The sequence below is a fragment of the Myotis davidii genome, unplaced genomic scaffold (genome assembly GCF_000327345.1).
Source record: "Myotis davidii unplaced genomic scaffold, ASM32734v1 scaffold438, whole genome shotgun sequence".
Lineage (NCBI taxonomy): Eukaryota > Metazoa > Chordata > Mammalia > Chiroptera > Vespertilionidae > Myotis > Myotis davidii.
In genome coordinates, this window is record NW_006290031.1 from 6,303,161 (window position 1) to 6,316,990 (window position 13,830).

The 13,830-nt window shown below is 40.4% G+C and overlaps 1 protein-coding gene across 7 annotated transcripts in view; it reads left to right on the forward strand.

The window, feature by feature from the left end:
- Positions 1–2,836: 2,836 nt before the first annotated feature.
- CLK4 (CDC like kinase 4) overlaps positions 2,837–13,830 on the forward strand; it is a 23,229-nt gene continuing 12,235 nt past the window's right edge. The window contains exons 1-6 of one of the 7 annotated variants that reach the window (XM_006762838.2): positions 2,837–2,994; positions 5,435–5,595; positions 6,367–6,433; positions 10,224–10,446; positions 11,529–11,619; positions 12,025–12,091. In XM_006762838.2, coding sequence (XP_006762901.1) covers positions 5,472–5,595; positions 6,367–6,433; positions 10,224–10,446; positions 11,529–11,619; positions 12,025–12,091 — 572 coding nt within the window. In that variant the 5' untranslated portion in view covers positions 2,837–2,994; positions 5,435–5,471. Of the gene's footprint in view, positions 2,995–5,434; positions 5,596–6,366; positions 6,434–9,051; positions 9,110–10,223; positions 10,447–11,528; positions 11,620–12,024; positions 12,092–13,830 lie in introns of those variants that run through there. The other 6 variants (XM_006762839.2, XM_015563330.1, XM_006762841.2 and 3 more) reach the window with 6 other exon arrangements.

Sequence of the window (13,830 nt, forward strand, 5' to 3'; positions counted from 1 at the left end):
CCCGCCCAGGAACTGGAGGCACCGAGCCCCGCCCACCGGGCTGGGGGCGGGGCCTGGGCCGTGAGGCACCCATTGTAATGGGAAAAGTGGGCAACCGTCTTAACTCTGCAGGAGCTTCCTGGTTGCCTGGAGCAGATATGAAATATGCACATAAGACAAGTAGACGGTCCAGCCGCTGTGGCTCCGGAAGCGACGATTGGATTCCATGGTCAAGGCACATGCCCGGGTTGCAGGCTCAATCCCCAGTGGGGGACGTTCAGGATGCAGATGGTCAATGATTGTCTCTCATCATTGATGTTTCTCTCTCTCTCCCCCTCTCCCTTCCTCTCTAAAATCAATAAAATGTATATTTTTCAAAAGACAAGTAGACATGCAATTACAAACAGTGTTAAGTATGGGCCAGGTGCTGTTCTAAGCACTTAATCCTCTCAAAACCCTTATCCCCATTTTGTTACACTTCACAAATGAAAAACGCAGGTATAGCCAGGGTTACATATCCATCACCTCACATCGTTGCAATTTTTTGTGTGTTCAGTGAGAACTCCCAAAATCTACTCTCTAGTAACCTTTCAGAAAATTTACCATCCATTCAGCTATTCAGAAAGTTGTTAGAGCTTGAACTCTCATTTCAGGGAAAAATGTCAAAAGCCAGATGTGAAGTAAAATAATTAGAGATAACCAAAGTATCAATTTCAATTTATAAATTAGCCTGGTGAAATAAATTATTAAAATAATAGCATAGTAATTATAAATACTGAGACTTATCAAGTGCTCAATAATATTGAAAAAGTTTTATTTGCATAGTACATTTTTTTTCAGACAACAACACCAGAGGCAGGAATACAATATTCCTCTCAAAGGTGAACCAAACTATGACAAAGAGTGTCCAGGTAATTTGCTCAAGATCATTACCTCTAAAAAGAAGAGAAGTTATTTGATAAGAAGAGACTTCAGAGCCCACAATCATGGTTTTGTTGGTTTCCATGGTTAAAAATTTCCAAACATATACAAAGGAAAAGAGAATAGTAATCCCTCATATATTTCATACCTAACCTCATCAATTATTAATATATACCCCATTTGACTTATTCAAAGCACTCAATTCCAAGACCCCAAATGAATAATCATTTTAGCATGTCTCTCAATACAACCAGAACTCTTTATTTCATCTCTCTCTTTAGGTTTCATTAAATCATCAACAGTTTCCCCTTTGTGTTTTATTTTTGTTTTTCATTTTTAATAAAATACTTATTTTCCTAAATCATTTTCAACATTCTGGAATATTTCATTACAATTGTATAGTCAATGAACTTGTTCTGCTGGCTTGCATTTTCTTTTCTTTTTTTATTTTGGAATTTTTAATAATGAAAGTAAAGTACATTTTCCTCTGAGTATAGCTTGAACTCTAGTCCATAAATTTTTGGAAGCTTATTGCTGTTTAATTTGAGCTTCTAGTTTTTTTATTGCTAAAAGTATTACAAAGGGTATTACATATGTGTCTTTTTTTTTCCCCCACCCTTAACAATCCCCTGGCCGCCCCTACCCCCCAGTGTCTTATGTCCATTGGTTATGCTTATTGGCTTGCATTTTCTATAAAGTAAAAGTTCAATTGAATTCTAGTTATTTTTTTAATAACATACCTTTGGAATGTCAAAGGTATGTTATAAATAACATCACTTTTTTCGGACGCCTTTGGGCACAACCATCAGACCAGGGAGGAGACCACAAATCCCCTCATTGTTAATTGGGTTAATTGTTGACTGTTCACTATCCTGCACCCACCTGTGTAAAAGAAGTATGGGTCTACCATTTCACTTTTTATCCAATCCCAGTAATGCTCCCCTCCCCCCACCTGCTTTTCTTTTTTCCCTACTCCCTAATCTACCACCAATGGATTTCAGGTAACCCACTTACACCCCCTCTTTTGATTATAATGCATAAAATAAGGTGCAAAACTGCCATTTCTCAGAGCACTCTCTCAATCTGTTGAGATTTTGCTTCCTGACAATTGTGGTCAGTTTGTCTCAAATAAACTCACAAAAATTCTCTACAGGTTTGTATGTTTCTTACATTTGACACTACACACTCACAATAGGAAATGTCTGTGGATTTTTAAAATTGCAAAATACATTCCAAGTAAATCCCTTTAATGGATGCTCACTAGCTCTCAGACATCACTCTGCCTTGGTTAAATAAAATCGACCCACAGGGACAATGGGAAGAACTTTGTTAGGCAAACATCCAGCTTCCACATCTGTCCGGAAACGTCATTTTTTTGTTGTGTTATTCTGATAAAGAACGCAGGCCTTTAAAAAGATGAGCACCCCTGAGCTCGTTTTCTGAGACACCCTCTTTATTTCTCCCAATCCATTTTAAGACTGGAAGCTCCAAAAGGGCTGGACAAGTATCACGTTCACTGAAATGGCCCCAGCATCACCACAGGGCACGTTTGTGGACTCCGTCTGGGGTTGAGGTCCTGGGCTAGGTTGAGGGCCAGCGGCCAAAGTGCGCTGGCGCTGGCCCACTGGAGAGGGAGGGCAGGAAACGAGGCCATGGCTGGCTCAGCCGAGAGGTGCCGCACTCAGGATAACCTCCCCGCAAAAGGAGGAAACGCAAGCCACAGGCTTAGGGCAGGAAACAGACTTTTCTTCCCAAGGTGCAGCCGGCATCTCCCAGAACAAAAACATATTGAGGCGTCGCGAGGGTCTCACCTGGGCTCGGGCGGGAAGGACCTGGCCCGCGCAGCCGCAGTGTGAAGGGCTCGGCCCGCCCATGACGTCACACATATCCCCGCCCCTTTCAGGGCGGGGCGGGAGCGCGCGAGGCTTTGTCACGCAGGCGCGATTGCGTGGCGGAGGTGGAGCTGGAGGCCGCCTGGGGATTTTAGGAAGACGGAGCTGCCGCCATTTTGCAAGGTTTTTGTCGCAGAGGCTGGAGAGTTAAGACGGTGGGTTGGCTTCATTGCTCGGCAAAGGGCCTTTTGCTTTAGCAGAGGTAAAGTTTCGGGTGGGGTGTGCTGGGCTGAGTGGCATCCCATTCTTTTTAGGGGTCGAAGTCAGGTGTCGGAGAAACGACCGGGTTGGGGCCTCGGCGCCTGGGGTTCCTTCGGACACAACTCGGCCGGTCGGCTTTAAAATCGAAGGGTGCGCCCTGGCCGGTTTAGCTCAGTGGGTAAATGTCGGCCTGTGAACTGAAGGGTCCCAGGTTCGATTCCGGTCAAGGGCACATGCCCAGGTTGTGGGCTAGATCGCCAGTGGGGGACTTGCAGGAGGCAGCCAATCCGTGATTCTCTCTCCTCGTGGATGTTTTTATCTCTCCCTTTTCCTTCCTCTCTAAAATCAATAAAAATATATTTTTTTAAAAATTAAAATCGAAGGGTGCGTAGGTGTTATGGTAGATTTAATGTCCTGGGCGGATAGACCGCGGTTCTGCCACTGACTCCTCCCTGGCTGCTCGCCTCGCGGCCCCGGAGGCTCGGCTCCGCGGAGGAGGCGGAAGGCAGGTCGGGAGACCCTGGGGAAGCCGCCTTTAGGGTTTGTGTTGTCGGAGCTCAAGCCCTTCGGGACCTGGGTTTTCCAGGGTGAAACATTAGTTCCTGTCTGTTACGGTGCCAAAGGCTGGCCGTGGGGGCCGGGCGACCGAGGAACTGCGAGTGCACGTCCCGGTGTGTGTTTGTTTAGCTTAGCTGGTGCTTGTGAGGGTAGAAATGGGCAGAGGTTTGTCCTTCGTGCGGCACCGTTTTTCGGTGGAGCATACCATTGTTGCAGCAGATCTGCATTCCTGACACTTGGCGTTTTACTTGAACAATATCTTGTGATCCTAGCACTTAGGATTCTTTATTAATTAGAGGTCGTTTAATAATTCTAGGTAATCTTTCTCTTCTTGTGTATACTCAGGAGGAGCCTTATCCATAGAGAGTGAGTCCAGGATTCTTCTCTTAACCTGAGAAAATATTTCTGAACGTTAGCGGGGGTGGGGAAGAGAGGGACACTTCCTAACAGGAGAACTAAATTTAAAGTAGTGAGCTTGTTTAGAGAAATAAAAATATTTGGTTTTCCTAAGATGCTTATTTGAATTTTAATATTTGCATATTGATAACTTTGGTTATTTGAGAAGTGTGCCTCGTTCGAGGTGAGCTGGTTGTGGCAGACTGATAGTGGATGGGGAAAAATTAAAGCGGACACATAAGTTTTGCAACGATTGCATAATAATGGGCGGTCATAATAATGACTATGTCAATCGCATGTTGTAATTTTGCTTGTCATTTAAGAGTGCTTAACCACCTCTGTTTTAAAGAGTTTCTAATGTGGTTAAAATACAATTTTGATACTTGAAGGGTCAAAAGATTTAGAGAGAGGAACTCTTGTATGTTTGAGAAAAAGAAGCTTCAAACCGGTTTGGCTCAGTGGATGGAGCATTGGCCTGCAGACTGAAGGGTCCCAGGTTCGATTCCGGTCAAGGGCATGTACCTTGGTTGCTGGGCACATCCCCAGTAGGAGGTGTGCAGGAGGCAGCTGATCCATGTTTCTAACTCTCCATCCCTCTCCCTTCCTCTCTGTAAAAAGTCAATAAAATTAAAAAAAAAAAAGAAGCTTCATTGATGACTCTATACTTTCTCTCTCTCTCTCTCTCTCTCTCTCTCTATTTTTGTAAGAGAGCATTTATTTGGTAAATTACAGAGGTAGAAGAAGTACTTCCTAGAAGAAATGGGTTTAGGAAATGAGTTATGGGGGTAAAGGAAGGGCCCAAAAGAGTGAGCCTGCAACCAAGGTACATGTGCCCTTCATAGAGAGTCCACAAGCTGACTCTAAACCACTGAGCCAAACCAGCTATACTTTTTAACACATCTTTATTTAGTATCCCTAAGTGTTTCTCTGACTGAAGCTATTTGTATTGCAGAATTTTTCCAAAGCTGCATGACACTTGTATTTCCCTTTTTATTAGTTCATATTTAAAAGGAATCATATCAGTAACTTAATTAGCAGATTGGTACTGATTTACTTTAATAAGGTAATGGTACAAATAAAACCAAAAAATGTTATTCGTTTCTGGCTAGATACTGTTGAAGGCTCGAAGACTGAACCTTGGTTCTTTTTATATTTTTTAAATATTATTAGGAAGTGTTAGTTGAAGGCAAGCACCAAGCTGAGAATATCCAGAAGAATTGCAAGAAAATCCATTAAGGTCTCACAGTGTGATTCCTTATTTAGTCCCAGATCTGTCCTAAGTGTAAAGTCCTTCATCACACTTAAAATCATCTGACATGCCAGTGGAATAGTACCCCATGTCTTGGGAAACTGCCTACAAAAGATTTTAGTGCCCATATGACCCCATGTTCTGGGTATTTATATTTAAATAACATTCATGTATATTATTTTATTTGCTAAGCAATCATATATAACCTCCACAACTCACTTTTTGTTTCTGTTAACAGATGCGGCATTCCAAAAGAACTCACTGCCCTCATTGGGATGGTAGAGAGCGCTGGAGCCATGAAAGCTACAGTGGAAGCCACAAACGGAAGAGGAGATCCCACAGTAGTACACAAGAGAACAGACATTGTGAACCACATCACCAGTTTAAAGAATCTGATTGGTAAATTGAACTAGTAGCATTTTAACATAAATAGTTTTAGTGATTTATTATTAACTTATGTAGTTTTCATCTGTCAATTATTTTATAATTCAATCAAATATTCACAAATTATTGAATGCCTTTTATATGCTAGACACTATATGTGCTGAGGCTAAAGCTATGAAAAACAGTTTTCCTACCCTTATATCTGTGTATGTCTCTCTGGGAATGGTGGGAACAGTTCAGTTCAGGCTGCCAGTAATGTAGGGTAAGACACAAAATGTTAATACTGGTAATAGGACACTCAGTGCCTTAAACTTGTATATATGAGGGAGGTATGTATGTTAGGGTGCTCCTTTAATGTTCAATGGATGAGGGACAGGGAGACTATAACTCCAGATGAAAAAAAACAGCATATGCTATTTGGGTATGTTAAAGTACATTGCGGATTTGTCGCTTAGACTATGTTTAACAGGTTGTTTTTGTAGAGAAGGCCAGTAGTGGATATATTTGGGGGTTTTACAAGTGTGGTTATTATAAAAACCATTCCTTTGTACAGGTAGCAGCCAGTAATTTAGTAAAGGGTCTCAATAAAAATTTCTAATAACATGTTTTGTTTTAGTGTATTATTACTGGTGTAAAATTTGGAGATAATAGAAAATTTAAGGAATTTTAAAGTTCTTAAAAGTTTAAAAAAGGCTAGGTGAGTAGAATTTCTATCATCCTGTCTTCCATTAATTTTCTTTTCTCATTTGTTTTGTTGGTCCTATGTTTTCTCCTTGTTTTGTGCAGATGTTCCGTTGGGACTGTTTACCAGATTGCTTTCTAAATTAGCCAGCTGGGGTTACTTTAAAAAACAGTATGTAATTTTTTTCCTTCTCCGTCCTAAAACAGACTTGTTCTGTAGAACAGCGAGCTTGATGGTAGTGCAGGCTGATCATTCACAGTTATACTGTTATTTGGGCGGAAGGGGGTAGCTTCTGATAGGATTTTAATGACCTGAGCTAATTAATGTATAATAGAAAAGTAACTATACCCTATTATTAATGAAATACAAAATACTCTGTAAGGCTTAACATCATAATAATACTAATCACTCAGGTTTACTATACATTGTTTACGTCGTGATTTCAGTGATAAACTTCATGTTCATAATTAACTACGGTAACATGATACTAAATCCAATTAACCACCAGGCCAGTAGCTTCTTCGACTTTGGCATTGGAGAGGTCTGGTGGTGATTGCTCTCCATAATCTAGAATATTTTAATAGTCTTTTTGAAGATTCATGTCTTTAAAAAAGTGTGTTTTATAAAATCTTTTAAAAATGCAGAAAAGTATAAAGAAGGTAACTTGCCATTGTTTGGATATAAATTGTTTCTAATTACTTGTTCTTAAAATACATATTCGAATCATGCCTCTGATTATTTTCTGAAAATAGATTCTAAGGGACATTTTCAAGTTAAAGGGTATAAACTCTTGCTGCATATTAATGTCTTTTTCTTGAAATTTTATACCAACTTATATTCCTTTCCCTCACCACTTTTGGCTATTTTGAAATGCCAAAAATAGAGTTCTGTGTGATTTTTGTTAATTTCTAGTGAATTTGTCCACTGTCATATTTATTGACTACTTGAACATTATTTTTTGTATTCTTAGCATATTTCTCTACTAAAATGTATTTTTCTTAATGATTTATGAAAACTTATTTTATGTCAATTATTTTACCTTTTTTATGTATTGCAAAGTGGCTTTTCTTTCTAATTTGTCTTTTGGCAGTAGCCTGTCAATTGGTATCCCTTTCTACAAATTTAAATCAGTCAATTATGCACAGTGTATTAGGAAGAGTGAAGTGGCTGTTGTAAATACCACCTTTATATATTGTGGTGAAAATCCTTTAATGTCTTTCTAACACAGTATCAATGATTCTCAAACTTTAGTGTGAATAAAATCATCTTGGAGTTATGTTTAAAATGAATATTACAAGATTTAGATTGAGTCTGACCCTGGGGCCCAGTGATCTGCATTTTTAATAATTCCATTATTTTATATTGCTGATAACCAACCACCCTTTGATAAACCCTAAATTTTAAAGTCCTTAGCCTGGCATGCAAGATGTTGGATGGTCTCTTCCCAGTTTATTTAATTCAGGGGTCCTCAAACTTTTTAAACAGGGGGCCAGTTCACTGTCCCTCAGACCGTTGGAGGGCCGGACTATAGTTTAAAAAAAACTAGGAACAAATTCCTATGCACACTGCACATACCTTATTTTGAAGTAAAAACCAAAACGGGAACAAATACAATATTTGTATTTGCATGTGGCCCGCGGGTCGGAGTTTGAGGACCCCTGAATTTTAATTGCCTATGTTTCCCTGTGTGAAAATTGCTCTTGCTTGAATTGTCTTATTTTTTCCGAGTAATGCATAGACAAACCCACCTCTCTAAGCCATTGTGGCTAGAAGTGGTCTATGAATGTATAAAATGGTAATATCCCATTCTTTCCCCTGTCATTTCTACTTTCCACTTTGTCCAGACCCTGACTTCCCTTTAAGATGTAGCTCTTCCTTTATCATGAAGTCTTCCCTGACCATTTTCAGAAGCTTGAGTGCTTTCCCTTCTATGACCCTCAGCACTCATATGCAACCTTTCAGTATTTCCTACATTGTTGTGCTTTATTTTTATGTGAGTAATCTCAAACAGTCCATTTGTTGGCAGGGCTTATGTATATATTATCTTGTACAGGACCTGTGTGCAGTTACAAACAAATGTCAATAGCCTCATTAGTCTTGGCTATTTTGAAGGACTACAGTGGGCATTTAGTGAACATTTTTAGAAATTAAATCTTTTCATCCTGTTCACTCCGCAGAGCCTCTATAATTCTATACACTTTGTTTATATACTCTCTAAGCCTTGGTTGTTACAGATTAAAGAGGTCCTCATCTTTTTAGTTTATCCTCATGGTATTACTTCACCTCATGTTTGTTATTCTATAGATTGTTCATGGATTATGAGCAGCTCTAATTTCATGTATTATTCCAGTTAAAGATTACTGGTGTTTTTTTCTGATAGGAAGATTTTGGGCTTTTATAGGAAGGATGCCTTTAAGAGAATAGTAAATTCTAGTGAGATCTCTCTGTGATAGATCCAAGCCAACGGATTAGACCCCTGACCCAGACCCACAGCCTTACCTTAATATCCTGATTTGTTTTTCCAATGGGGAAAACTTAAGACTAAGGGGAAAGGGGGCTTCTGCATCTCCATAGCCTGTATGTGATGCCAGTTCTGTTGGGTAGCAATTTTAGATATGCCTCTCTTTATTTCTGCCTAAACCAGCCCTCTGAGAAAAGAGTAACAGCATATTCTGGGGAAAGTAGAGGGGTTGGTGAGGGCAACCTAGTCAACATCTGTCACTCCGTTGCTTGTCAGGATTATTTTAGCTGATTTGTCTGACTGGGCAGGTGTCCCCTCTCTCCCTCAGTGCTCCATGTGCATCCTCTTGAAGCTTCGCACTCTGTTGAAGAGGACACTCAACCCAGGTAGAGAGGGGGGCGGGAAACTGGGCCAATTGAATCTATGTCCTTTTCTTTCCATCTTACCAAGGCTACTTAACTGGGATACATTGACTTGCTGAGGTCTATGATCTCTGAAATTCCTTACCAAGTTTTGTTTATTCATTGGTGCATTTCTTGGTGAAATAGGGCCCAGATCTTTCGGATTTTCAAAGGGATCTGTAGATTCAGAAGTTAACCACTGTGGCACTAAATGAAGCTGTTTTCTATATAGAATTCTTGTGTGTTTTACTACAAGCAGACATAATAGGATATTAGAAATGCAAAGGGAGTAGGGTGGTGGGTCTCTTGTAATTCTAGGCAAGCAATTACAAGATCCCTTTCTCATTTGAAGGGGATATACTCTAGATGTCTTTGGCCCATGAAGTAATCTTTAAAAGCTACTTTTGTCTATTTTTTAAAGGAATGACAGGAAGTTAGAAATACAAAAAGGAAAGGACATGGGATAGGTGATGTGTGTGGTAAAATTTGTCCATTTAATCAGTTAGAATGTGTTCTGCAATCCTTGCAAATCATTTTCTTCTAGGGATCTTATCATTTGTAAAATGAAAGGGCTGCAGTACATTTAGGATTCCTTCTAGATCTAAAATACCACCTTTTATGAAAGAATTCTCTGTGTGCCAGAGATATTTAAAAATCACATTAAAAGAGAAAGGAATCTTGTGTTGCCTGCCCCTAATGGTGTGTGGCTGTGTGAAGAAAAAAAGCTTAGTTGCAGATGCATATGTCATAAATCTGATGCGGTATTGTAAATTTTTGGTTTTAACTTTCTCCAGAAGACAAAGAGACATTTATCAAGTAAACACTGAACATAATGGAATGATTTGGCTCAAGCTTTGTTCCTTGATATAAAGTGCTTAACAGTAGTATATATAATAGAGAAATAGGAACCCATTTGCTTATTGGTTAAAGTGAAATTATTTCTTAAGTTTTATAAGTATAAATTCTAATTCATCAATTTGAATTTTTTTCTTTTATTGAGTTAGCTGTTTAAACCAGGAATTCTTGAGAAAATGTTTTGTTTGAACCACATTACTCTAGAATGAAGAGAATAATTTGAAACCTTCTAATGTGTTTGCAGTCATTATTTAGAAGCAAGATCCTTGAATGAGAGAGATTATCGGGACAGGAGATACATTGATGAATACAGAAATGAGTACTGCGAAAGATACGTTCCTAGGCATTATCACAGAGATGTTGAAAGCAGTTACCGAATTCACTGCAGTAAATCTTCAGTCCGGAGCAGGAGAAGCAGTCCTAAAAGGAAGCATAATAGACACTGTTCAAGTCATCAGTCACATTCGGTATGAGTGATTTTGTTTTAATTGGGGTGGATATTTATTTGTGTATAAAGTTCTTAATGAGCCAATAAGTTTAATACTTGAATTATATTGTATATTCTGTTTATATTACTTGAATCCTTAAAGGAAACTTCCAAATGCTCATAACTAATCTGTATTTATTAGTTAGTCCTCATTTGCCCATATTAATCATTTCATTTCCCATAGACCACATCACAAGTTTGATTTTAATACTAAAAATATTGTTTTTATGTTTTATAATATAATTTTATGAAATAATGAACCCCCATCTTTCATTTTGATTTTTTTTTTTTTTACTTTAAAAGAAATCCCTTTTCTGATACTTAGAAGCAAATATGGAAAGTTGCACAGGTGAATGCCTAAATGCCCTGTATATTATCATCCCATAGCACACTGCATTATTGTCTGCAGCTAGTTCCACTGAAGTTCTGAAGATAGGTGCTGAATGGGAAATGTATTTTTAAAAACCTGCCCCTTTTTTTTTAACACTCCGAGTTGTTTGATCAGTAATCTTTGAAATACTGTTTTCCTCTCCAACTTTTCTTCAGTAAAACTAGCTTTGATTAGATTGAACATTGAAATTAACCAGCCATTATTTTTCCCTTTTATTTTAGTTATGTATATTTGAATATATTGCTAAATAATTTCAACTAATCTTGGACATTTTAAAACATTTTTCTGACAAACTAGACATTTCAACTCGCAGCATATGCTATTTTATAGCAAGAGATTAATAGAACATGACATTGCATTCTTTAATTTCAGACTTCAATTAAATCAGTATTTTAAAGAGACAATTGTGTTGTTTTTTTCTATTGCCACTTTAAGTATCTTATCTGAAAATCTGTTCCTTGCCATGTTTTTCTTCTGTAACATAAACTGTGCCCTGTGAATTTCTGGGGACTGAATTTGAAATTGCTCCTGCCAACCGTTTGTGGCCTGGCGTGTATCTGAATGCCTGAATATCTCCCCGCTGAATGAAATGAATTGCGTATTCTGCCCTGAATTCACTCTGATATATTGATTGGCTGGACGATCTTGGTGCTGCCCACTTGCCGTTCCAGAAGAGCCACCGAAGGAAAAGATCCAGGAGTATAGAGGATGATGAGGAGGGTCACCTGATCTGTCAAAGTGGAGACGTTCTAAGAGCAAGATGTATAGAATATTTTTCAACACTTTTTAAACTTTGCAGACAGAATAATCTTTTTAAGAATAGATTGTCAGCGGGGGGCTAAAGAATTCTTCATTGCTTCTTTGTTTTTTGGTGTTTTTTTTTTCTTGGTGGGTTTGTTATTTTGTATTTCTTTTCTATAGTATTTAAATATTTCTACTCTAAAGCTCCAAAATAATCAGTGAAATTTGAGATTAGATCAAGAAAGATAGCTCTATTTAATTGTCTTTGTAGCAGCTGAAAATAAAATAATTTGAGTGCTGAAACCTTAGTTATGCTTTGATAGAGAATCATTTGAAAGTATTCCACGCTTAAGCATTCATTATTTAAATAACTAGATGATTAGTACTCCGGTTCTTATACTAACTCTTTCTTCCCCCTCACTTTAGATGAAATCGTGGACACTTTGGGTGAAGGGGCCTTTGGCAAAGTTGTAGAATGCATTGATCATGGCATGTAAGTTTGGTTTTTTTCATTCTTGCGCATTCTGATACTTTTGGTGAGGAAGGATCCATAATGATGAAGTGATGTTTTAAGTGATAGTCACATGGTTTCTTAATGTATAAATATTCAAAATTTCTTGAACTATGTGCATGATTTACTTACCATGAGTGTGAATTTTGATCAAGAATGCTTACAAATTCTATGAGATGGAGTTTATTGTTATTAAAGTGCATGTTCAGGTGAAGAGAGTTTCCCAGAACTTAGGCCTTTAGTGCTGTGTAAGAAATTCAGAGTGCTTTACTTTACTTTTGAATTGCAGAGATAATAAAGCATGTCTCATCTTGGTTCAAAAACCTTTATTCCCAAAGTTTTCATGTTAGAGTTAACTTCTTAAACTATAAAGACACTAGGGGCCCAGTGCATGAATATTTGCACCTTGAAAGGAACCGTGGGCCGTGAGGCTGCAGTGGGCACAAGAGCCCATCCTCTGCACCCCCATCCGGCTCCTCCCGCTGCAGCCCCAGTCTCCTGTCTACCAGCAGGCCTGCTCCCACCGCCACTGCTCCCACATGCTGACGGCACCAGCCCCACTCACACTGGCTGAAAGCGCAGAACAATTGGGGCCAGCACCAGCATAGGGTGCAAGTGGGCCAGCAGCGAGTGCGAGAGGTGGCTGCCGGCCCCAATTGCCCCTCAGGAGCAGGGGGAGGTAGAGAGGCCCTGAGGGGCGATCAGGGCCTGCAGCTGCCACTCATACCCGATGATGGCACTGAGGGAGCTGGCGCCCGCAGCAGGTGTGAGTGCAGGGTGGGACCGCAGTGCGCGAGAGCAAAGAATTTTCAATAGCCACCAGAGGCTCGCCCCAATGACAGCAACCAGCCGCCCTGCCTTGGTCTGGCGCCCCGGCTCACCTGCTCCACCATCCTGCCGTGGCTGACACCCACCATGTTCCACATGCAACCCCTGGTGGTCAGTGCACATCATAGCGCCTGGTTGACCGGTTGACTGTCTGCCCCCTGGTGGTCAGCGCACATCTTAGCAAGCGGTTGACCAGTTTTGGCATATCATGATTATATTAAAGCCTACGGAATGTGATTTGCCCCTCTCTGCCTCATTTTAACACATTGTGTACCGCATAGCAATCTCTAAGACATACACCAGGGACCGCACGTTTGGGGGCAAGCTGCACGTTATTTAAATCATCAGAATGCACACTGGCTGAAAGCGCAGAACAATTGGGGCCAGCACCAGCATAGGGTGCAAGTGGGCCAGCAGCGAGTGCGAGAGGTGGCTGCCGGCCCCAATTGCCCCTCAGGAGCAGGGGGAGGTAGAGAGGCCCTGAGGGGCGATCAGGGCCTGCAGCTGCCACTCATACCCGATGATGGCACTGAGGGAGCTGGCGCCCGCAGCAGGTGTGAGTGCAGGGTGGGACCGCAGTGCGCGAGAGCAAAGAATTTTCAATAGCCACCAGAGGCTCGCCCCAATGACAGCAACCAGTCGCCCTGCCTTGGTCTGGCGCCCCGGCTCACCTGCTCCACCATCCTGCCGTGGCTGACACCCACCATGTTCCACATGCAACCCCTGGTGGTCAGTGCACATCATAGCGACTGGTTGTTCGGTTGTTCCACCATTTGGTCTATTTGCATATTAGGGTTTGATATAGAGATAGAGATAGATAGATTGATTGTATCTCCCAACCCCTTTGCCCCTTCTCCTAACCCTTCCCCTTCCCCCTGCCCCCCCCAACTATG